Below are 24,909 nucleotides of genomic sequence, written 5' to 3' on the forward strand. Positions count from 1 at the left end.
AATTGGTTTTTGGGGAAAGGAAATGGCGCAGTATCTGTCTCATATATCGGCGGACACCTGAACCGCGCCGTAAGGGAAGTGATAAAGAAGGGAGTGAAAGACGAAAGGAAGAAAGAGGTGCCGTAATGGAGGGCTTCGGTATAATTTCGACCACTTGGGGATCTTTAACGTGCACTGACATTGCACAGCACACGGGCGCCTTTGTGTTTCGCCTCCATCGGAACTCTGCCGCCATGGTCGGGTTCGAACCTGTGCGCTCCGGATCAGTAGCCGAGCGTCCTAAGCACTGAGCCACCGCGGCGGGTCTATAGAATTTCGCCTCCGTCGAAATTCGGTCGCCGCGACCGGGATCGAACCGGCGTCTTTTGGGTCAGCAGCCAAGCGCCATAATTACTGAGCCACCGGGGCGGCCTCGTTGAAGCGCCGGAGTCAGAGACGCACGCGCTCACGAAACGGCAGAGGCCTGCAAGCTTACTGTGTTCCATTCAAACTAAACCATATTTCGAGGCCTCGTCTCTGCCAAACACAACCATGCCATCCGCGGCCGCTGCTCGGGCGCCTCGTATCGCCCATTTTGCGCCGCCTTCAGTGTTTTTGTTTTGCGGACGTCCCGCGTCTGCTTGATGCATGGGGCGCACACAAACGTAACCTTGACGTAAGAGTCACTTCCACCCAGCAGGCGTCGCATTTTGCGAGCCAAGAGGTGGTGTGGTATCGCTGTAACACGCAGAGTGCTACGCGCTGCAGCAAGTAACCCGATCTTCACGGTGGTTGCCGTGCTTCCAAAGGCTCGCATACTTCACTTCCGCTCGCTGCGCGCCAAGCTGCGTGCCATTCCGATGGGAAGTTTCGGAAAGCTCATGTGCTCCCTTCGGTTCGCCGCGGCTCCCGGACGATGTTGACCTGAGTTTGGCGAGAGCGGGAGCTAGAAGCATTTCATGCTTGAAAGCCTTTGGGTTGTGCTGTCGGCAAGTGACTTCACCGCACGCGATCACTTTCTGCCTTTTGTCCTCCCGGACAAAAAAGTAAGCAGGCCATCAGCGCTGCGCTCTTCCCCTCACACATACGCCCGTGCGTGATGAATCTCGTCGAATATTGCATCATGATAAGGCACAGGGATCCCACGTGGGCCCAGCCACCGATTGAAGACCAAATAAGCGGCGTATTTCGAAAAGAACGAAATACGCATCACCCTGATAGTGGGGGCGGCAACGAAACTGAAGCAGCACTCTTGCAATCGCCGGGCAACAGTATTTTTTACCCCATCAAAATTCTCTTGTCTTGACGGTGTCAATTGGGTCCCAAGGAACTTGAGATGTGAATCTATTCCGCGCAGTCAGCGTGCGATAAGGAGCTGCGCATGATCCGGACACCGAATCAGCGATAGCAGATGGCGTCACAGAAAAGAGCAGCTGAAACAAGCGGTGCTGCCAGCATTCGATACAGTGCAGACATGGCTCCCGGAGCGCCGGATGTTCAAGATGATCAGGGCTCTCCCGCCGCGCTGCCGGCGGCCTCCCGGCCAGACAGGCCCCCTCCGGCCGTGAGTGATGCCATTTAGATTACTTTTGCATGCATATTGTCTTCCATGTCCGGCGACCCAAGAGCGGTCAGGACAAGAGTTGTGAGGCTGAGGCAGCGCGGGCGCAGTTCTAACTCCGTGTCCGATAACTGCGGGCCGGTGTGGGGTGCGATACAGCACGGCCCTCTCCGTCCGCGTCTTTCCGCGCTGGCGTTCTATTTCGCCGGTCTACTCCCGTTCCGTCGAGTAATAGCGAGCTCACGTCCTCTTCGGTGGCTTAATGACGACGTCCGTTTCATGCCCCTCCCACAGGCGACGGTTGTTTTCCTCGCTTCTCGAATGCGCTCGAGCAGCGCCAGTAAGAAACACCGCCCTCTGGGCGTTTGCGCGGCACTGGTCGTTGCTTCAGCGCAGCATAACGTTAGCGAGAAACGAGTCCCCATGGGCGCTGCCCACATCGGAGAGTTCTTTGAACGGGCGCATAAAGTGAGTTGCACAGGCGGTGTGTTTTATGTGTTCAGTTCGTGTGGTGGAAAATGCGAGATAGCTCCTCTCGTCGACGTCGTGCGTACGCGGCTCGTATGGTGAAGGAGCGCCGAAGTCTTCGAGTGCAGTAGTGTTTGTTTTTTCGAATTTCGAAGTGCTTTTCGGTTTCCACACTCCATATGAGCGGCAGTTTTTTGGCGTGGTGTCTAAGTAAGTGCGGATGAAAACTTCGGGGGCAGCTCCTTAACGAGGATCCTCGTAATCGTCTAAGGCCGCAAGAGTAATCCTGGAACGATTAACTTAAAATGTGAAAACGCACCAGAGACACAGCCCCGCGACGCTAACAGGTGAATTGGCGTCAAGGGCTATACCGGATGTTTAACCTCAGATGTACAGTTTTTAAAGATAAGCATTTTGAGTTAGAAAGCTTTCTGCGACATAGCATTGCGAGCGGTGGAGCGCATCGGGCGCGCCAACTGGTATTGCAATTGGCTAATATTCCAGTCAGCTTTTTACCTGTTACTGTGTTTCCATACTTATTGCTATAAGCATGTCGCACACGGTTAGTAATATCCGTTTCAGTTTTCAGAATCTTGAAAACGTAGTTACCCTCAGCGCTGCAGCCCAACATATTTTAGCTACATCGCGCGAAAATACATGCGCTTCGAGAACCTTAAAGGCAAAGTAATTCCCCCTGGGCGCGTCCCCCGTCGAAATAGCCAAAATTTGTTGGGCCGTAGTGCAGAGGGTAACTGCGCAATCGAAATTCTGAGCATTGATATTGCTATTACTGTCGGTGGGCTACACCCCTCAGAAACATAGGCTAACAGTAATACTTAAAATCTTAACTACTCAATATTAGTTCGCCAGCCTACTCAGTACTTCTTAGCTGTATTCTGATGCGCTACACCGCTGGCAACGCTATGCCGAAGAAACCGCACTTAACTCAAAAAGCCTATTGTTAAAATCTGCAGAGCATCTCAAGTGAAAGCCCGGTACGAAGCCCCTAAAACATTCATGCGTGGGACATGGTGCGCAGAGCACCTAAACGCCGCGTTATCATTCACCACGTAAAAAGAACGCGGTCACTAGCAGCAGCGACTGCAGTGCTCGAACGCACAGGAGACCCGTCCTCTTCACTGTCGACTGTGTTACCTAAAATCTATGGCCTCACCTGGCAACATGCTTCCTTTTTTTTTTGGTGGTTTTTACCCGGTTGCACTACTTTTAAACTCCTTTCCAGCACATGCCTAATGATTTTTTTTTTGAAAAGGGGGGGGTGGTGAACGGCGACTGTGTCCGGGCCTAAACACGTGGTCTGATTTGATCCCTGATTTGAAGCGGTCTTCATGTGCCTGGCATGTTTTTTTTTTTTTACTGCGCCTACATGTTCGCGTGCTGTGGGGACCAGTTAGCCCAACTTTTCCTTAGTGATGCGACTTCTCTCGAAGATCCACGCGCTTCGTAGCCAACTCGCCAAATTGCGCAGATGGCACCGTTATCGCTGGTCACGTGTCGCTGGAGCTGTACACATTCCGTCGCTTGCATACTGGGCAGACGAAACAAGGCTGGCACTGTGGCGGCAGGCGTATATCTGATCACGTATTCTCATCGCGTTCGCCAACAATCCGGGACCGTTCTTTGTTCGGACAAACTCAAACAGCAACTTCTTCCTTGCTTGGCGCGTCGCTACCTCATTAACATTTTTCCCTTAATACCTGTAATGCTAAATCTTAATAAAATACGAGCTGGCCTTTGCTCTGAGGAAAAATTCCATGGCCAAGCTTGCGGCTTCACACTAATGAGAGCAGCTGACGCCGGTGCTCTGTATCACCGCGAAGCCTGCTACTTTCGCTCTCGACGCTCTAATTACGCACGGCTGGGGGTCTTGTCCCCGCTCACGCATTCGCTGCCGGTCACGGGAGCCTTTCCCAGCGGCCACGGACGGGTTCCCACACGGTGGGAACCTCTTCTGCCATGAAACACTGGCGGTAACATGCTCCACCAGTTGCTCCTCCCATATTTGAGAGGTGTCCCGGCTAAATGTAGCCAGAATTGAAGAGGACGGCGGTGTCGTAGGCAAATTAAACGAACCGACGGCTGTTGGTAGTCCTCTGGCCTGGTGTGCAGTGTTTTTCGTTCTGCACGGTTTCTTAATTAAAGCCTAATTAGAACTTATTAAATATTGGCTTCGGGAAAAGAGTTAATTCGAAAGTAGCACGTCGTGCTAACAGCAGGCAGAAATGTTTATGAAGTATCATTTACGTGAACATTTTATCGGCCTTAAACGAAAGCCTGCTAACGAAGGAGCGGCTGCTGGCGCATATTTTGCTGCCGCTCCAGACGCTAAGCCGCGTTGGGGACAGCGGATTTTATCAGCGCGTCTTGGTAGCACTGTAGCAGCATGGCTGTAACATGAGTTTGTATTTCACCAGCTTTCGTTTTAGGGCGGTAAAAAGATCTACGTTGCTTTTTTGTAGCCATTCAAAACTGCCATTCTTCAACGCGGCGTAAAACCTCCGAATTGCCACTTTTTTCTTAATGCAATATTGAACAAAGTAGCTAATTAGTATTTACTATTTAACTGTGCACAAAAAAAATACTGAAGACTCCACGCTGCTTCCCACAGCACTCACTCGGTTTCACTCGCCTAGGACACTCGTTCTTTTTTAAAACTTTGTTACATTTCGCTCGGATGCCTGGCATACGTATTAATCTAATAGATGGATGGATAAGGCAGAACCCTATTAATCGGGCGGTGGTTCAAGCCACATAGCTATGACTTGCGAAATTTTACTCTTTCCTTGATTTTAGCCACCAATCGGATATCCTTCGCTTGGTTACTTCTACCCGCTTAAAATCTACTTTCCCTTCACTGTCCTTAAACCGCAATGCTTTGCAAAAATCAGCCCCGCAGCTTTCCACTGTACGGTGAAGCCCTTTACAGAAAAGTTCAAGTGTTCAGCCGTTTCCTCCTCCTCTCCGCACGCAACCCACAGCGTGTCTATCTCGTGGTATCTGACTATATATGTCTTAGTCCGCAAAACTCCAGTACTGGCCTCAAACAACAAAGAGCTTCGCCTCCAATTATCATAGATATTTTCTTTGGCAATTTCTTTGGCAGCAAAGATCCTGTATGCTGCCAGTGCTGATTTCGTCACCATCCCTGTTTTACACAGAGCTTTTTCTTTAACCTTTTTCTTAACCGATAATTGCTGATTTGCCCCCTTACTGCTGTCCAGATATTTGCTTGTCATTTTTCTAGTTCGCTTTCTCCATTTAGTGTCAACATTCCTGATGTACAGAGATCTGAAAACTTTCCTAGCCCACTGCTTTTCCCTGATTTTTCTCAATCGCTCCTCAAATGCTATCTTACTGCTAGCTTCTCTGCTCTCGAACGCGCCCATCCAATATCACCCTGTACCTCCTGATTTGGTGTATTGCCATGTGCTCCCAAAGCTAGCCTACCCACGCCGCGTTGTTTGATTTCTAACCTCGCTTGAACATCTGGTCTCATGCACAGGAACGCATTGGCGAAAGTCAGACTAGGACCCATCACCCATTTCCAGATTTGCCCTTTCCCACTCTTTGCTAAAGTGAAGCAATTGCAGTAACCGGTCTATCCTCCTTCGAGAAATTATGTGCAACATTTCTTTAAATTGTTCTGTCATCCTTGTTCCTGTGTTTCATTGCTTCACCCCCTTCTAGTCGAATACCCTGATCTGTAACAACCCTTTGCTATAGCCTGGTCTTATTACTCATTGCATTTAGATGCTTCCAAAATTTTGGAGCTGCTTTTCTATCCTTTTTATTTTCTTTTGACATCCATTGACTTGACTCGTACCTCAGCGAGCTCTAGCTCAAGCAATCGAGCTAATTTGGTATAAGTCCAGTCTGTTTCGTTATCCTCAAAAATTACTTTCTCAATTTGTTTGGCTGCTGCTTCCAATTGCTTTTCTGAGTAAAAATTCCGCTCTGATTGTTCATCTCGTTTCACTCCTGCATTGGTTTCTCTTTTGAAACTCAACTTGACACGTCTGTGGTCACTACCTAGGCTTCTGGAACCATGTTCGTCTATGCTCGTTACCCCTAATCTATCATACATACTCTGTGACATTAGTGCATAATCTATCGTCGAGTGCAGACTCCCTGCCTCCCATGTTATGAGCCCTTCACGCTTCTCGGTGCTGTTGCATACAACTAAATCATGCCTGTCACACATATCCAGCAGCATGCTTCCTGTCGAATCTGTGTACCTATTTAGGTCTTTTATGTGTGCATTCATGTGCAGGCACATCACTAAAAAATTAGTCGACAAGTGCAGTTGCTGTGGCGATAAACGTACACAACGTTACTTAGGCTTAAAAGGTCAAAAATCACTTCAGTATCTGAAAAACAAGGGACAAGAGTAGGCGAAATAAAAGCGAACCGCTGCCATTTGAGCGAGCTATTGCGTCAAGCCTCTTTCACATGCAAGCGAACCGCTCGCGAACTCCGCCGCCGCGGCGCATACACCCGCGGCGGAGGAAGCCCCAGCGCCGAGGTTCGGGCAAGTTGGAAATTTTCGCGGTGGCGACGCGGCAGCACCGCATCTCAACCAATGACGGTCCGGCGTTGCCACGCGAGTTTGTACGCCGCACGTACGAACTTTTGTTTAGGAAAAAAATTTTATAAAGTGCTGTTTAATGCTTAATACGCAATAATTAATATATATTGATTTAAATAAACTGTGAAAATGACAAAATAATGCTTATAGAGCACGCTTTTATTGTTTGCAGGCCACCAAAACCGGTTGAAGGCGCATATCTTTTGCCAGCGACATTGGTTTTCGCAGCGGTGGGAAACACGGAGCGGCGATGCATGTGAAACGAAAGCTCGCGAACCGCTTCTCAGCGCCGCGCCGCTGTTCGCCAGTTCGCTTGCATGTGAACCGCCCTTAAGACAATCCAACGGCGACATGTATTTATTCCGAAGCGGTCGAGCTGGGCGCCGCCATCTTGTCAACGCAGCACGTAGCGTCCCACGTTGCGTACGCTACGCTATGCTTTATAGCGGGCGTACGTCCACAACGCCCGGCTAGATACGTTGCGTTCTGCGCATGCGCACTTGTTACCCGCAGTGCCGTTGCGTACGCAAGCTCACTGCGTACGTCCAACTAAAAGTGTCTACTGACTACCAGAACCCTTCTGCGCTCTAACCGTTCGCCTCCTGACTGCGACTGTTGCCCTCCGGATCGCGTTAGCTGTCTCTCCCGCCGCCGTACTCTACTGTCGCGCCTCACTGTGCCCGTTACCTTTCCATCTTTCCCACTCAAAGCCTGCTGCGCTGCCGCGCTGTAGGGTCGACGAGCCTCCTTTAGGTTTTCCCCGCTTTCCTCGTCCCCCACGTGACACTTCCCCGAACCGGGGTGACCTGCCGGCCGCGACTTGAGCGCTTTTAACTGCTCTTCTAGCTGGGCCCGCTTTTCCCGCTCTTCATTCAGCTCCCCCACAGTTCGCTCCAACAGGTCTGCCTTAGCCCCCCCCCCCCCCCCCCCCCCCCCCCCCCCTGTTAAGCGACTCGGCGGCCTGAGTTTCTAGCTTAATCCGTTCCTCTCGTTCCCCTTTCAGGTACCGCATGATTTCTTTAACCCTAGCTGCCCATTCTCCTTCCAACGTCCGAACGGCCTCCTCAATACGCTTACATAGCCTGCACAGATGTGTACCTCTGCTGCGCCGAAGCCTGCGGCTCTAACTGGGAGGAGCGGCTATGGGATCGTAGCAGCTACTTTATGGACCTCCTTCACCCCGCGACGTCACGAAGATGCGGTGGCGCTGACGTTAGCAGCGACTTTCGCATGGTAGGCAAAACAGGTTCCGCTTGCCCGTGCCTACCGCAGCTGCCGGCGGCTGCTTCAAGCCTGTGCACTGCAGAAGCCGCATGTACAGTACTCACGGATAGAAATAGGACATTCGGAGCGCGTGGCCGTCGCTTCATGAAGCGCCGCCCGTAGATGCTCATGGAACCAAGGTGGTGCATTGTGGTATGGCGCGAGGGGGAGAACATCTACAAAGCAGAATTGTTCCTTCCAGTTGCCAACGAGCCGGCCTGTGGTTTACCACATGCCTGCGTGGCACTTCTTGGCTTGCGCTCCGAATGTCCTATTTCAATCCGTGAGTACTGTACTGACCAGCTGCGTCACTGCTGGATCCGCGTAGTAGCATAAAAAATATTAAATTAGCCTCGATAGGTTTCTCGCGCATAAATGCCGCATTCGGAAACTGCCTAACAGGCATGGGCCACGGTAGTAAAGCGCGAAGTCTGGGAGTCGATAGGCACTGCCACTCAATGCACTTAATAGCATGCAAGTTACTGCGTTCAATCACCTGAACTTCAGGATAGTAGGCTGATAATTGCCCAAGGAAAAAAAAGACATATGCAGCTGCACACGTACTTATCACCTTGAGCCGGAGTGCACGGGGCGCCGACAGGTTCACTCGCCCCCAAGGAATGCGTTTTTTTTGATAATAGCACACCATGTTTTAATGGCGCGTTTTATGACATTTAATAATTACTTGAAACTGTTTCTTGATAAGACGACGTAATTATTTCATTCGAGTAGAAAGAAGTCTGGTAAGTTGTGTCAATCTTGCGCGGTCGCGTTGGTGTGCTTAGAATAGTGTACCTTAAGTGTGCTAAACGCCATATGCTTTTTCATTGCATCATGCATGTGTCATGTTTCATGAGGTAATACATGATCGCGAAGCTTGTTTGGAAAGAAGCAGCCGCAGGCGTGCTACTAACAGACACGTGGCGAGATTGAGAGGGGACGCGGCAATGAAAAGTTTTCGTTATTCATGCATGCGATATGTAACTAAACTTGGTGCAAATATGAAATTCCTACGCTAGTTTCAGTAATTCCTTTTATTTATAGCTATACATGGTGCAGTTCTGGGTAATTATAATTAACACCGTCGTCAAGTCCCCCCCAAGGACTCAAATAATTGAGTAGATAGTGCGCAGTTTTTTTATGCCAGCATGTACATAAAGCCCTGTTCTGTACGATGACGCGATTAGTTTTTTCTATATGACAGTACTTATGCATGCATAGTTACATGAAAGCGTTTCTTACAAGAAATAACTAACACAGTATTGCACGTGTAGGGAAAAAATCGATAGATGTATTACGCTCCTCAACGTCTCAGGAATAGTTTGCGACGAATGGAATCACTTGATTTTCATGCGAATTACAAAGGTGAGTGATCCAGTCGCAGAAAATGTGAGGCCACAAAACGAACCTTAAAGTTTATTCCCTCGTTTATGGCATCTTCGCTTTCGCTTTGGTCAAAGAAATGCGGCACTGAAATCAAAGAAATTTCCTCACAATTTTGGACGACCACACTTCTAAAAAGCGTAATTTATAAATTTGTACTCATTATTTTGCTGTAATTTTTCATCACGAAACGACTTGAGGGCTAGGAAAGAAAATAATTCTAGAAATCAGATTTTCACCAAATCGACCAGCTTAACAAGAGGACAAGTCGCCCTGGCTGGTGCGTGGTCATGCGGCTAAAAACAGCGCTAAGCGAGACAGGAGATCAGGGACACGACGCTGTCTCCACTTTTCGCACAGCGCGACACGTACGTATGTCAGCAGACGATGAGCGCATGTCTGCTCCGAAGAAACAAGGCCAGCACTTCCCCTCACTATTGTCCCGAAGTAAAATCATTCCGGCTACTGCAGAGTGTCAAAACTTGTTTTATTCAATGCCTAGCGCATAAACGGCAGGAACGCTTTCTACATGTTTACTACTAACCATATATACAATACAGTGGCAAACTATTTCTCTTTATAGGCCGCACGTGGCCAACGTGAGCTCGTGTACTTCAACAAATTACTAAGTTGGAAGCATCGACCATTGCTATGATTCGCAGAAACTGGAAACGCGCCTATAAGCCATGAAAACCCGCGCTCAACACCTATCCGCAGCGCCACTCCCCGACCTTTTGCCTACCACGAGCTCGCTAGCGACTGCAGCGCCACCTAGTTTGTTTACAAACATGCAGGAGGTCTATAGCCGCGCCGGCATCGAGGCATCCTATCTAAACACGAATGCGCCTACAGGCGAGTAAGAAGGGAGCAAGCTGTAATCTTGCGCACGCCCTTTTACAAAATGGAATGCGCTAGAGGACAGCATGCTGCCTTTTTACTCTTTTCTGTCCAGAGTCGCGATGCCAGCTGCGGCGGAGCTCTGTGTAACTGTTGTGAAGAGGCTGTTCGAGTTGGCTGCATGCCGGTGCCTGGGTGCTGCTGGGGTCACGTGGCAGCTCCGAGGAGCGCCGGAGCACAGATCTCGATTCGGCTGCACGTTCCGCACCAGTTCAGCAGGTGCAGCACTCTCCCACTCGATCTGACGGTGCAGCTAGCGCCACCTGCAATTCGGCACTCGATTTGACTTCGTGCTGCACGAGTCCTTCTGCACTGCTGCACTAGCCTTCCAGCAACTTTCTCTTCTCGTGCAAGTAGTGCAAGGTGCTTGGCGCGCTCCGTAGCAGACGGCTCCGCGGCCATGCTTCTTTTAGTGAGCGGTGTCGAGACCATGGTTGAGACAGCCGCGTACCCTGTCAGATGCGGCATCTGCGCCTTGCACCCGCCAAACAGCTGAAATGACAGTGCGCATATTGACAGTGTGCATGCGAGCGTGTGAGCGTGCGTGTCTATTCTTGTACGCGCGTAAGCGACTTTCTGTCCAGCCTCGCACGTTGCTTACACCATCTCTTTTGTGTGCAATTATTATAGACGCAGCACGATGGGGCGCTTCCATAAGAGGCAGATGGTGAGATGTTTTATAATACGTGGGTGATCGCAACGTTTGTGACTCGCTGCGACATCAGTACCACCGCTTACAACAGCGACTGGGCTTGAGCTCGCCGTCAGTCCACATCTTCGCCTGCCAGTTAGCCTCTGAGAGTCACGTCACCGTCCGCCGAAAGTGAACGCGATCTAGTTGAGTTCAAATATAGACCAGGCAACTGTTGGCGGACAACCGCAGTCACTTTTCGATAGAACGGAGAAGCCCGAATCACGCGTATGAACTGAAAAGATCGTCTCGAGCGGTAGTCTGAATAAACTCTCGAATTCAATGTTGGTTGCCTCTTCAAAATATCCGTCAAATCAGTGACGGTCGACCGGCCTGCGCCACTTTGCACAACACAACGGAAAGGACAGTGTCAAATTCTTCACCACTTTCGGAATTACCAAATTTCATAGCCGCTCCACGAGATGTGCCACTTCGAGCGAATGCTTAGCGTTCAATAGAGCTAGCACAATCTCGCGCATATGTGAAAACACGCGACAAACACCAACACATATAGCCGCAGTAGACGAAAGTTTCTGCACTTTTGCACTCGATTTGGCCACTGCACCGACAGCACTAGTGTCAGGCTACACTCGCAACGCAAGAACTGGCGCTGCACTGGCACGGCACTTTTGTGAATTAGTGCAGAAAGTGCAGCCAAATCGGAGACCTCACATGCAGTCCATTTGATATAGTAGAGCTCTAAATCTGCTACTCGCTGTAAAAGAGAAAAACATACTTTTGTAGTCTGGCTGCACCTTTGACTAGCAGTTTTCAGTTAAGACAAATGCCCTGTTGCCCCCTCTGTCTGTAGACATAGGCGTAAATAGCCTGAATAAATATCACTTGATGCGCTTGGTGTACTCATTAGTGAATTCAATGACCTAGTTGAGGCGCCTCAATAAATCGAATATTTCGGCGCTAGAATCGTGCTTGTTTTCGAATTTCACGATAAACTCGCGCTTTGTTCGCGACGGCGGCAACCTCGTGCGAGCCAGTCTTTTCTCGGAAGTCTCCAAGGAAGGAGGAGGAGGAAGAGGAAAACATTTATTCAGAGCACAAAAACTGGGTAAGTTCAGTACGAGAACCCATTGGTCGTCGTCATAATCCGGCCCCTCTCAACCAGCAATTTCTGGTCGAGTGGGCTGTGGCTATGAAGGGTTGCCTCCCAGCGCTCATGAGTCGGATCGGGATTGCTGTCCAAGTCTGGGTTTTCTTGACATTCCCAAACCGCGTGAAAGAGTGTGCCAACTGCTCCACAGAAGTGGCAGGACGAATTGTAGGTTTCTGGGTACCATTTACTCATTACGTAAGGATTGGGCAGAGTATTAGTTTGTAGTCGTCTGAGTATGTGCTCCTCATATTTACTCAGGGTTTTGTGAGGAAGGGGATATTCCCTTCTTGTGATCTTATAGTACTCCGTAATTTCTGCGTAGCTTAGTAAGGGTGAGGGGTTGTCAACTATGTCAGAGAGGCTGCGTGCCAGATGCTCGGAGGAGGAGAGCTCGAGCAGCTGTGTTGGCCGCCTCTTTGCCTGTCGTTGAGAGGTGCCCTGGCGTCCAGAAGATCTGGATGTTGGAAGGATTAGACCTTTCCAAAATTTCCCAACACGGAGCGCCAACGCGGCCTCTGAGGTAATTGCGTACCGCTGCTTGTGAGTCGGACATAACCGTTGCCTCGCTGTTCTTTGATATCGCTAGTGCGATAGCTGCTTCTTCAGCCGATGTGGTATCCACCGCTTGGATAAGGCTGCTTGCAATGATATCCCCCCGGGGTGAAACTGCTGCAATTGCCGCGACTCCGTTAACGGGTCCAGCCGCATCGACGTAGATCGTGTCCTTGTTTCCATCCCAGCGCTTAGAGAGGTGTCTGGCTCTGGCTAGTCTCCGTCCTCTGTTGTATTCCTCATCCATGCGTTTTGGTATGGGGTGAGTCGTAATGTGTGATCTCATCTGCATGGGCATGTCGATCTTGTCAGCGACTTCCCGGGGTGGACTGATTCTCAGCTTCTGTAATATTTTCCTGCCAGGCTTAGATGTTGAGAGCCTGACAATTTGATTTACACGGTGGGCCTCTATTAGTTCGTCGATGGTGTTATGGATCCCCAGCTGTAGTAAGCGCTTAGTGGATGTGCATAAAGGGAGTCCCAGCGCCGTCTTAACTGCCTCTCGAATAATAACATCTAGACTTGTTCGGAATAGGCTTGAAGCTGTCTGATTGTAGTGGTGTTAGTGTTGCCGCTGGGTATGATGGCTCCCAGGATCTTGATCTCTTGATCGGAATGCTCATACCCTGGACCGTAATGGCGACAGAGGGAGTGGACGGCAAAAGCCCCGTATTCTGCCTCTTGCCACGGTCGATCAGGAGTAACTCTGATTTCTCGGGAGAGCACGTTAACAAATGCTTCGCCGCATGCTGGCACACGACATTCGCTGCTTCCTGAAGCCGGCCTTGAATTTCCCCTTCATTACCGCTGCAACACCAGATCGTAATGTCGTCGGCGTATATAGCGTGCTCAATGCCTTGGATGCGGTCTAGCTTCTCTGGTAGCCCACGCATGGCCAGGTTGAAGAGAAGCGGAGACAAGACCGCTCCCTGCGGGGTGCCCTTGGAACCTAGATTGAACGGAGAGGAGGTCCGATCACCAATACTTATTGACGCTTTTCTATTGGAGAGAAAGTCCCTCACGTAATTATATGTGCGGTCACCACAGTTGATGCTGTTAAGCTCTCCCAGTATTCCCTGGTGGTTGACATTGTCAAATGCCCCTTTTAAATCGAGCGCAAGGATGGCCTTGACATGACATCTGCCGGGCTTGTCCAGAATATCCTCTCTGATACGGAGGAGAATATCCTGTGTAGACAGCTTTTCTCTAAACCCGTACAGCGTGTCAGGGAGGATATCAGCCTTCCTCAGGAGTCGTTTCAGTCGGGCGTTCACGACCCTCTCGAACAGTTTACCCAGACACGACGTCAGGGAGATCGGTCGTAAATGATCAATATCGCATCGCTTATTGAGCTTGGGAATAAATCGCACTAAAGCCAATTCCCAGGAGTCGGGGATCTGGCCCTTGTGCCAGCACTGCGTGTTGAAGTATTTCACTAATTTTCTTAAAGAGATGTCATCCATATTAAAGAGCATCTTGGTGTTTATCTGGTCCGGTCCAGGAGCGGTGTTCTTACGCATGACGTCAAGCTCCGCCCTCAGTTCCTCAACCGTTACGTCTTGGTCCATCTCTTCATTGGGTGCACCGGTGTACGCAGGGAGAGGGTACGAGGATCCCAGATCGAGGAATTTCCGTGCAAGTTCTGCAATGAGGGCTTCGTTGTCCCCTTTATAGGTGTGCAAGGCGTTACAGAGCGTGTCTGTTTGCTCTTTCCGGTTTGAGTTCGGCTCGATAAGGGATCTGAGGAGTCTCCATGCTTTAGCCGTGCCCATTCTACCGTTGAGCTCATCACACAGCTTGAGCCAGTTTTGGTTAGCGAGGTTTTGTGCGTAGTCATCCGCTTCTTTGGCGAGTTCTGCAATCTTGGTCTTCAGCTTGCGATTTAACTTTTGCCTTTTCCACCTCCTTGTCAGAGATCTCCTGGCTTCCCACAGATGTAACAGGTGCGGGTCAACTGCCGGAGTTTCCTCCGTGGTGTTCAGTGTCGCAGAATGCCGGGCGACAGTTTTCGTCTGCAGCGCTGTCCATGCCTCAATATCTGTGATACCTTCGTCCGGGAGACTTTCGAGTTCCTCTCTCCACTTGTCCCAGTTCACAATCTTAACCTTGCCAAATGGTTTCCGACATTTAACTCCCTGAACAGTGCAGGAGATGAAGTGATCACTGCCCAGGGACTCGCCAGTGTTAGACCAGGTGGACTGCAGGCAGTTTTTCACAAGCGCGAGATCTGGACAGGTGTCTCTTCTGACGCTATTACCCGCTCTGGTGGGTTGCAGAGGATCCGTTAAGATTGTGAGCCCTTCTCTGTTAGCGATCTCAAGGATCCTCCTACCTTTCGGGCTGTTAAAGTGATATCCCCATGCTTGATGGGGCGCATTGAAATCACCGGCTATGACGAGGGGGTCCTTACCTGCCCTCTTGATAAAATTATTAAATAGCGTGGCTATCGGACGGCATGAGTCCCTGGGTGACTGTACACGTTCAGTATGTGCAAACTGCGTTTTCCCCTGTGTTTGGGAAGAATTTCAATGTAAGCATGTTCGATATTTTCGGCTAGCGGTTCTTGCAGCGTTGCGGTAAACTCCTTGTGAACAAGTATTCCTAGACTATGCTCGTCTTGGAAAGTTTTGTACCCCTTCATGCTGATGACCGTATTTGCTTCTTGAAGTACTATTGCAGCAGGTGGCGCCTCCGACGTGTCGATGAAAAATTGAAGGCTTGCTTTTTCTTTTTAAATCCCCAACAATTCCATTGCCAAATAATTGTTTCATGTCCCCTATGTGCCATGGTCCTTATTCGTCCTCTTCTGGAAGGGGGTGCCTGTCGGCATATTTGGATTTCCTATTTCTGAAGTTGCACTCGTTGAGTTTCGATTTGAATTCGTCTCGGACTGTGGCAATGGCAGAGTTTATGTATTTCCTAGTGTTGGCGGACTCGTTTGCTAGCTCGTTTTTGACCATCTGAATAACTTGTAGGAACTTTTTATCCTGCTCCTCTCTGTCAGCCCTCAGCTCTGCAATGACGCGCTCGTAAACTGAGTTTGGCCGGGCTTCGGGTGTTTTGTCGTGAGTTGTTTGTGACTGCAGCCTGACCAATTTAAGTTCAGCTCGCAACGCCTCGTTCTGTTTTTTTAGCTGAATAATTTCTGCTTTCAGGTCGTTAAACTCCTTACATATCGCGTTTCCGGGGAGGGATGGAGGCAACCCAGCATAGCCCACCTTTACGATGTGTCTTGAGTCTTCTTGCTTCTCCGAAGACGGTCCGCGTTCTCGGGTGCGTGGCGTCTCCTGTGCCGGTGGATCCGCCTTAGGTGCAAAGGAGACCGACCCGGTGGTCCCCTGCTCTTTATGATGTCTTGACTCTTCCGTTCCGGATCGGCCTGATGAGTTGCGACGTTGACTAGACTTAGATCTTGATCTGGACCTGGACGTAGAATTGGAGGCCGCTCTTCTGGATTCCTTGTCGAACTGCTCTTTTCGGCTGGTGCGTACAGCTGACGCGTAGCTCTTGCTGGTGCCACTGGTTGTCGGTTTCTCTTCCTGATCATCGAAATGTTGATGTTTCCTAGGCTTATTGATGGGATCCAGAAACTTTGCTTTGCATTCCTTTGAGTAGGGGTGGTGATTCTCCTGGCATGCCGCACAAGTTGGGGTGCAATCGTGAGCTTCCCCGGGATTCAGCTTGCCGCACGAGTCACATTTCGATTCAGCTGGGCTGGGGCAGACGTCCGGTCTATGCCCTTCCCTGCCGCACAGTACGCAAAACGGTCTAGTTTTCCTATAAAGAAAACATTTGCGCTCGATCCACCCGTACGTAACAAAGAAAGGGACTTTGTATCCACTGAACAGTATCACCGCCGAGTTGGATCTGCCGAGCCTTCGGACGCCTAATATTTCGTGGGTTTCTGAGGAAAAGTCTTTCTCTAGGTCTCTGTCTGATGCGTTGGGGTCAATCCCGTGCACCACCCCTTTGCATGAGTCTTGCGGTGTTCTCACGTAGGCATTGAGGTGGTACTTTTTCCCGTCTAGGTTGATGTGATTGATCTTCGCAAGTACTGTCGCGTCTTCGACATGGGAAGTTGCCGCGATGATGTTTTGCTCTTCAATAACTCTGATGTAAGGCTTGGCGCGTAGCGTCTTGCCACGTAACGCGTTTTCGAACGCGACGTTAAGTGGGTGTACACTCCCACCCCACATTTTTAGGTCCAAACGGTCTTTCGGCTTGATAATCACTTTAAATTCATACTTGTCGAGGTCAGGCAGTCTCGGGGGCCTTTTGCGGCTCGTGGGATCCGCTGCTGGTGACTTCGGGTCGTCATCGTATGTCTTCGGTGCCCAGTGCCCTTGTGCATGCTGTCCTGCCCTGAGGTATATCGTCTTCCATCCAGGTTCTGGCTGTGAATTATCAAGGGTCCCCTCGTCTTGTTTGCTGCTGCTCGGAACACTTCCGAATCCTCCAGACTCGGGGTCGTAGCCATGGGTGTGGTCCACATCCATCGTCGAAGCCGTAGCGGAGTAGCTGCTCGCTGGTCAGGCCGAACGCGGCAACGGACGCCGGGCCCGGTGCCGAAGTGCTTGCGAGGCTTAGCGATCCCACGTTTTGGCTTGGGCTTTAAAGTCCCGCATAATGCCAAGATAGTCAATTCTTGGGATTAAAGCGTATCCACGAGTAATCCTCGACGTTATACGTCTGATCCGGACAAAAATGTGGAACTGCGAATGGATCTTGCGCGCACAGGACGAGAAATCCACGGAGCGCAGGCAAGCTGCGTCCGCTCAATCCTATCACCAGCGTTCCGAAGGAGACGGAAGAAATCACACTAGTTCGAAACGGCCAGCGTGAAATCAGAGCAGCAGGCGATCTACGCGCGCCTTGGACGGAATTTAAAATTCATGACATCGATGACAACTCTTTTACTAGAAGGAATGACAAAACCAGCAGGTTTGTTCAGCAAGTCGCAGCGATAGTCACCTTGTACTGCTTCGCAGAAAGCAAGCTTCAAAAACCTGCCAGTCTGTGTCGGTTGTTTTAAGCTGCGGCTTTTTCCGCGCTCATAAATTTTATTAGCAGCGTGCTATTGTAATTGTGAGTACAACTGCACATTTCTATGTGTACAAGTGGGAAGCCAGAAAAATGAGGCCAGCCTTTTCCGCGTACTGTCTTCACGGAGCAATCAACCGCACTCTGCACTCTGTTGTTCGTGCGCACTGGATGGAAGACATGAACTGTATGTGTAGCCTTTGTGGCACATTTCTTTTCATTCTATTATATCCTTGCCTTCCGTCTGACTGATTCCAGGGCGAGCCAGGCCATGTGGGCAACGAAAGTACAAAAAGAATCTGATTGAAATGGAATTGGAATGAAGTCATATCGGTCTCCCCCATGGTCCGTGGAAAACAAAGGACCATATCCCCACACACGCATACATGCCGTAATAATGACTGCAGGTCCAGACACACACACACTTTTTTCGCTTGAAATGTGCCCGTTAGTCGTATACGAGTGCGCTAACTTCGGTACAAAACTACACATACAAGACTACACATACAAGACTACACATACAAGACTACACATACAAGACTACACATACAAGACTACACATACAAGACTACACATACAAGACTACACATACAAGACTACACATACAAGACTACACATACAAGACTACACATACAAGACTACACATACAAGACTACACATACAAGACTACACATACAAGACTACACATACAAGACTACACATACAAGACTACACATACAAGACTACACATACAAGACTACACATACAAGACTGCACATACAAGACTACACATACAAGACTACACATACAAGACTACACATACAAGACTACACATACAAGACTACACATACAAGACTACACATACAAGACTACACATACAAGACTACACATACAAGACTACACACACAAGACTACACACACAAGACTACACACACAAGACTACACACACAAGACTACACATACAAGACTACACATACAAGACTACACATACAAGACTACACATACAAGACTACACATACAAGACTACACATACAAGACTACACATACAAGACTACACATACAAGACTACACATACAAGACTACACATACAAGACTACACATACAAGACTACACATACAAGACTACACATACAAGACTACACATACAAGACTACACATACAAGACTACACATACAAGACTACACATACAAGACTACACGAGCAATAAACATTGGCAATGCTTTGAAGGGGGCTGGCTGGTTGTCCATGTTAATATGGATAACTAACCTCCTTCAAAGCATTATTGCCGTTAGTCATGGGTGCTGCGCGATATTATAGGCGATAGATATTATTTTAAAAATATAGACTTGGTGCACGCCTGATAACTCCGCCGTCATGCTCCTGCAAGCGGTGCATACGCCCCCGTGATAGCACTCCCCAGGACATATTTTTCGACAAACCTAGCAAGGATTGAATATACGAACTAAACGGAGCGAACACCATTCCAAGCCTGCGTCGCTGCTCCGCCGCAGCGTGGCATCGATTTCGTGCAGTGTATAGAGATTGCTGAAAATGAACAGAGGCCCCCGTGCCTAGCATTTCTGGATATTAGGGGAGCCTACGAGAACGTTATTCAACAGTATTTGTGGGCCATACTTGGCACATTGGATGTGGAAGATGGAGTAATCTTTTAAAAGATTTATATAAAGGTAACAGAGTGATCATAACATAGGAAAAAATGTATCGGGGCCTATTCAGATGCAGCGGGGGCTTAGGCAAGGATGTCATCTGTTCCCTTTGTTGTTCATGTTGTACCTGCAAGGGTTGGAGACCAAGCTAGAGGGGAGCGGACTAGGCTTCAACTCTTCTTTTTTTCAAGCAAGGCGGATGGATTAAACAGTCATTACCGGGACTAATATACGTTGATGGTATAGTGCTAATGGCTGACAAAAAGCAAGATTTGCAGAAGTTCATAGACATGTGGCACGGAGGGCGATAGATTAGGTTTCAAGTTTAGCAAGAAAAAAATCTGCAGTCATGATATTTAATGAGGGCGGTGAGCATAGAATACAGGAGTTCACGCTTGAAGTGATGGATGAGTACACGTATCTTGAGGTGTGGATAAATAACGGTGCTGAGTATCTGACAGAGCATGAAATATATGTAATGACTAAAGCTAGTAGGAATGGAGCTGTCATGAAAAACAGGGCACTGTGAAATTACAATAGTTACGAAGTGGTAAGAAGGATCTGGAAAGGGGTGATGGTACCTAGTCTGACTTTCGGGAATGCGGTCCTGTGCATGAGACCACATGATGAAGCCAGGTTAGAAATAACGCGGCGTAGGGAAGCTAGCTTTGGGAGCATATGGCAATACACCTAATCAGGGGGTACAGGGTGATATGGGATGGGCGTCGTTCGAGAGCAGAGAAGCTAGCAGTAAAAATAGCATTTGAGGAGCGATTGAGAAAAATGAGGGGAAAGCAGTGGGCTAGTAAAGTTTTCAGATACCTGTATATAAAGAATGTTGACACGAAATGGAAGAAGCGAACTAGAAAATTGGCAAGCAAATATCTGGACAGCAGTAGGGGGCAAATCAGCAATTATCGGTTAAGAAAAAGGTTAAAGAAACAGAGCTCTGTGGAAAACAGGGATGCTGACGAAATCGGCACTGGAAACATACAGTATCTTTAAGCAGGAAATTGCCAAAAAGAAAATATCTATGATAATTGTAGGGGAAGCTCTTTGTAGTTTGAGGCCAGGACTGGAGTTTTGCGGACTAAGACATATAGAGTCAGGTACCACGAGATAAACACGTTGTGCGTTGCGTGCGGAGAGGGGGAGGAAGCGGCATAACACTTGATACTTTTCTGGGAAGGGCTTCACCCTACAGTGGAAAGCAGCGGGGCTGGTTTATCCAAGCCATGGAGGTTTAAGGACAGTTTAGGAAAAGTAGATTTTAAGCGGGTAGAAGTAACTAAGCGAAGGTTGTCTGATTGGTGGCTAAAATCAAGAAGAGTAAAATTATGCAAGTCATGGCTAGGTGGCTTGAGCCACCGCCCGATTTAAAGGGTTCAGCATTATCCACCCATCCAGTGAAGGGAAAGTACATTTCAAGCGGGTAGCAGTAACCAAGAGAAGGTTATCTGATTGGCGGCTAAAATCAAGACAAGAGTAAAATTATGCGAGTCATGGCTAGGTGGCTTGAGCCACCGCCCGATTTAAAGGGTCCATCCATCCATCCATCCATCCATCCATCCATCCATCCATCCATCCATCCATCCGTATGCTTGTATCGTTGTAACCCACGCTATTAGCTGCAAATGGAATGAAAAGGCCCACTTATCGCGAAGCGAACGGCGCGGGTAAACGAGCAGCGTCTAGGCACCGCAGGTGCCGCCTGTATACTCCAGCCGATAACTAACCTGCAGCGCTACCAAAGGCACAGACCTCCTCAGCCAGTCAGTAGAGGGCGTTAAACATGTTCCTCCGCGCCTCGTCGTCTGCGTGTTGTCTGCTCGCGGCATACACAGATATGGTTAGAAGAGAGTACAAATCGACGCTGACTACATAACATAAAAGTATGCACGCTTACGGATGTTAAACGCAAGCATTTTGCGGGGCTTTACGCCGTTTGTCACATTCGCACGTTTAGGTAAGGGTATGCAAACGAAGACGCACTGATTAGTTGGGCCTTGTGGCGCCATTTGGTTGTTATAACGGGAAGAGTTTTTGCAACAAACCGACGTTTCTCTTTAGGGCTAGAAGTCACACTCGTCACTCTAAATAAAAAAATAAAGCAAATTTATCACTCCTACGTTTTTTTTATAGGCAAGATGAAACGAAGCGAAAGCCCGGCTCTTCATTTATGGCCAGCGAACGTGCTGAAAACGGCAGTCTGAGGCTAGGTCCCTGCTTTGAAGGGCGTCGATATTTTGGGGCAAAGATGTTTTAGAGCACGCGCCCGATTAACTCGGGAAATAGTGTACGCTAAGGTTCTATATCGAATAGCATTTGGCGCATGCGCACTTAAAAGCGCGCTATCCCGCATGCCTATTTTATACTGACACTACGTTCCCCAGCGTCATAACATTGCCTGTGCACTCATCGCAGCTTTGAAAATGCTGCGTGCAACTTTTGCTTTTCATTTGCTTTTGAGGACGGCTGACACTTGGACAGACTGTCAACCCGGTTTGTCCACGTCTCAACCACGCGGATGGTCAGTCAGTGGTGTTTATGTTACTCGTTTGCATTGCAGCCTTCCCCGAATGCTCACTGGACGCTTTCGAGTTTCGCCAAGCATCTGCACCAGGAAGCGCCGTCATTCTTCCCAAGTGCGGATGCCGTCCTGAAGTGCGTTCGAGCCGCGGAGGTGGAGCTGCGAGCCGCGGGCGTGGAGATGTCTCGGCCGTGCACCTTCTCGGAAAGCGGCAGGGACCCGTGCTGGGTGCATTATCATCGAGATTCGTGGAACGACGTCCTCGTCCATTACGGACCCGAGCTGCTGGAGGCATCCGGTGGCCGCACCATGTCCTTGCGGACTCTCTGGCTGCCAGGGCGCGCTCAGCTTGAGTCGCTGGAGTCGCTGACCTCCGCGTGCCTCGTCCTTTGGCTGCTGTACGAGCACCGCTGCATCACGTCGGCGACGCTTAACGCTGGCGTCATCGCTCCCCACCACGTGGCCCTCTTCTACAGGCTCCTTCGCTTCCATGGGGGCTATATTGGTGCCGGTGTTCAGGCGGACCATGCCGAGCCGGCGGGTGTCTGGCGCTGCCGTGTGTTCGACGCTCTGCAGTGTACGAGTCGGCTCCACACTCTGCACCTGTCTGCGCTGCGCCTCAACGAGCCGCAGAGTGACAGCCTCTGTGCCGTGATCGCAAGGAACCCGAGCCTCTCCGTGCTCGTCCTTCGCGACGTCGTCGTGGACATGATAGCTGCCGTGAACCTCTTCAATGGTCTCACCTTTCTCAAGATGCTTGATGAGCTGGAATTCGAGGCGACCGTGGATGAAGAGCAGGGCGTGTACGACGAGGCCGTCGCCATACTGCTGCACACCACCGTGCGCAGGCTGAAGCTGACGCTGGCCTGCGGCGTGACCGAGTTTTTCGGCCAGCTCGCCGCCAACCACAGGCTCCAGGAGCTGGAATTAGGGCACCCAGTGTCAGATGCTCAATCCTTCACCGCTCTGGCAACGTCGCTTGTAACGAACAGAGTACTGAGCTGCCTAAAAATCAGCGTCCGTGTGGACTGTGAACGCGGCTATGACGACTTTTGTCAGGCACTCGCCGAAATCGTTGCCAAGAACCGTAGACTCGAGGTTCTCGACCTATCGGGCACCACGTTTCACGGCGACCGGGCCATCCAGGCGCTGAGCGACTCTCTGCGCCAGAACTGCACTCTCAATGAGGTGCATTTGCACGACAGCGACTTGACTTGCACCGACGTTCTCCGGCTCCTAGACGGCCTTGCCACCAACGATACTGTGCGGGAGATGTGCTTCGGAGCCGTAAAGGACTCGCCAGCTGCGCGGGCCTTGGTGTTGAAACGCGAGGAAATCAAAGATCTCATGACCCGTGCAACCTTTGTCTGGACAGACGACGAGATCCATAATCTGAGCACCCGCATTTCTCGTTTTTCACTGCGGAAGTTTTACCTGCGCGGACAAGACGCCTGGCCGGAGGATGTCGGGCAACTTCTGAGTCTCCTCCCAGAGTTCCAGAGGTCTCTGAACACCCTGTACATCGAAGCGTCGGGGGCGATCACAGTCGAAGGGGCCGACTGTCTTTCGACTCTCTTCGAGGAGAGCAGCGTGCTTCGAAAGGTCGCCGTACTTTACGACACGACGCAGGAATCCTCGCTGGCTTTGCTGGAAGGTCTCGCCGGCTCCACGAGCATCACCACATTCGCCTTCGGACGCTGGTACCTCGGCGGGATGGTGTCTGTTGCGTTCAGGACGGCACTGATGCGCAACAAGAGCCTTCTGCAACTGGACGTGCACCGGTTTGAAGGCGAATGCGTGCACCCCGAGTTCGACGCGCGCTTTGAGGACGCCGTGGCCACCAGCACCAGCCTCGTGGCCGTGCGCCGCTTCCGCGACGGCCGAGAGGTGCGGGCTCAGACGCTGCACTCTGGCATGCGGTCGGCGCTGCGCAACAACGAGACGGCCCTGCGCCACACGCTCGACGTCATCGTGGGGAAAGGCCTGGCGGCGCAGGCGTACTACGCGTACAACAAGCTTCGCTCCTGCGACTCCCGGGGCTCCTACTTCAGCGATTGCCCGGCGAGCTGGCCGATGTGCGCGACACTCCAGGAGATCTACAACACCGTGAGGGACCCTCTGCAGCTCTTCAGCCTCGAGTTCGAGTCCCTATTTGATGACGACCAGGAGCGTGACTTGCGCGCCGAGTTCCAACATTTGTACCACGAGTGTCGGCGTCAGATCGAAGGGCACCTCTCGAGTGCAGTGTGACCTTGCTTCGCGCGTCTTTCGTCCGCGTTGCTCTGAAGTGAACTGGTCTGCTCGGCTTCCGCTACGCTTCCGCCGTCGGTCGGAAGTCGCGCCGAAGTGTGTGTGTGTGTGTGTGTGTGTGTTCTACTTGCAAGTTTTTCGCGTCATTGCATGTTGCTAGCCGCTACTGAGGTGACAAGGCGCTTATTTGGCCATTAATGCGCGCAAGTTCAAACAACAAACATCCGCATTTGTCTTCCATTTCGTGCTATCATTTGGTGTTTGATTGGCCTTTTTTTGAAAACACGGCATGATTTTAGCACGCTTTTTACAAGCATGCAGTGGGGCAGCTTCGCTAGGATGGAGTTTGAATAAATTTTACTGACTTAGCGTTGTCTGATTTTCTTTGGCCTTTTGGCGCTACCGGCGGCTCATGTACCCACGCGATTTACCTTCGCATACTTTCCCCTTGCCAACAAAGGGCAGGCCGCAACAGCGTCAAACCTTGAGAGGGACCTGTTACACAGAGCACAGGTGATGACGGGCAGAAAGGGTTCTCCAACGTTAAGGAGCGCTATGGCGGTGTTATGGTAGTGTATTTTCCGGTTTCTCGGCTATTTTTCTCAGTGTAGGGGGGTAGGGGCGCTTTCAGAACGGTAGTTCTATTCCCTGAACTCGATCTAGGAACGGGTAGTCATTCGAGACATTTTTCCTGATTAGGGAAAGGCGAAACCAACTAATTGCTGAAGGCACGGTGCTGTATTTCGCTGCGTCGTTTTAGACAGCTTAGTAATTGCCAATGGTGTTCCCCCAACTGGCCCATCGTTCAGCTTTGTTGCTTCACCTCGCACCGAGAACAGACTACTTGGGACGCAAAGAGTGTAAACCAGTTCCTTAATATAACAAAATGGGAAAGCTGCCGACGATGCACTCCATCCACCATCTAGAGGCGCA

The 24,909-nt window shown here is 50.2% G+C and overlaps 1 protein-coding gene across 1 annotated transcript; it reads left to right on the plus strand.

The window, feature by feature from the left end:
• The first annotated feature begins 1,375 nt into the window (after positions 1-1,375).
• Positions 1,376-24,345, plus strand: LOC144104272 (uncharacterized). The gene is made up of 2 exons (XM_077637172.1): positions 1,376-1,543; positions 21,766-24,345. Exons 1-2 carry the CDS (start codon positions 1,391-1,393, stop codon positions 23,974-23,976), a joined length of 2,364 nt encoding a protein of 787 aa, XP_077493298.1. The 5' UTR covers positions 1,376-1,390; the 3' UTR covers positions 23,977-24,345.
• Positions 24,346-24,909: the final 564 nt, after the last annotated feature.

The sequence above is a fragment of the Amblyomma americanum genome, chromosome 1 (assembly GCF_052857255.1).
Source record: "Amblyomma americanum isolate KBUSLIRL-KWMA chromosome 1, ASM5285725v1, whole genome shotgun sequence".
Taxonomy (NCBI): domain Eukaryota; kingdom Metazoa; phylum Arthropoda; class Arachnida; order Ixodida; family Ixodidae; genus Amblyomma; species Amblyomma americanum.

Excerpts from the sequence above, each read along its gene's own strand:
- LOC144104272 (XM_077637172.1), top strand. The coding sequence starts at position 1,391 with ATGGCGTCACAGAAAAGAGCAGCTGAAACAAGCGGTGCTGCCAGCATT. Across the intron at positions 1,544-21,765 it reads CAGACAGGCCCCCTCCGGCC|CCTTCCCCGAATGCTCACTG; the intron begins GTGAGTGATGCC and ends TTTGCATTGCAG.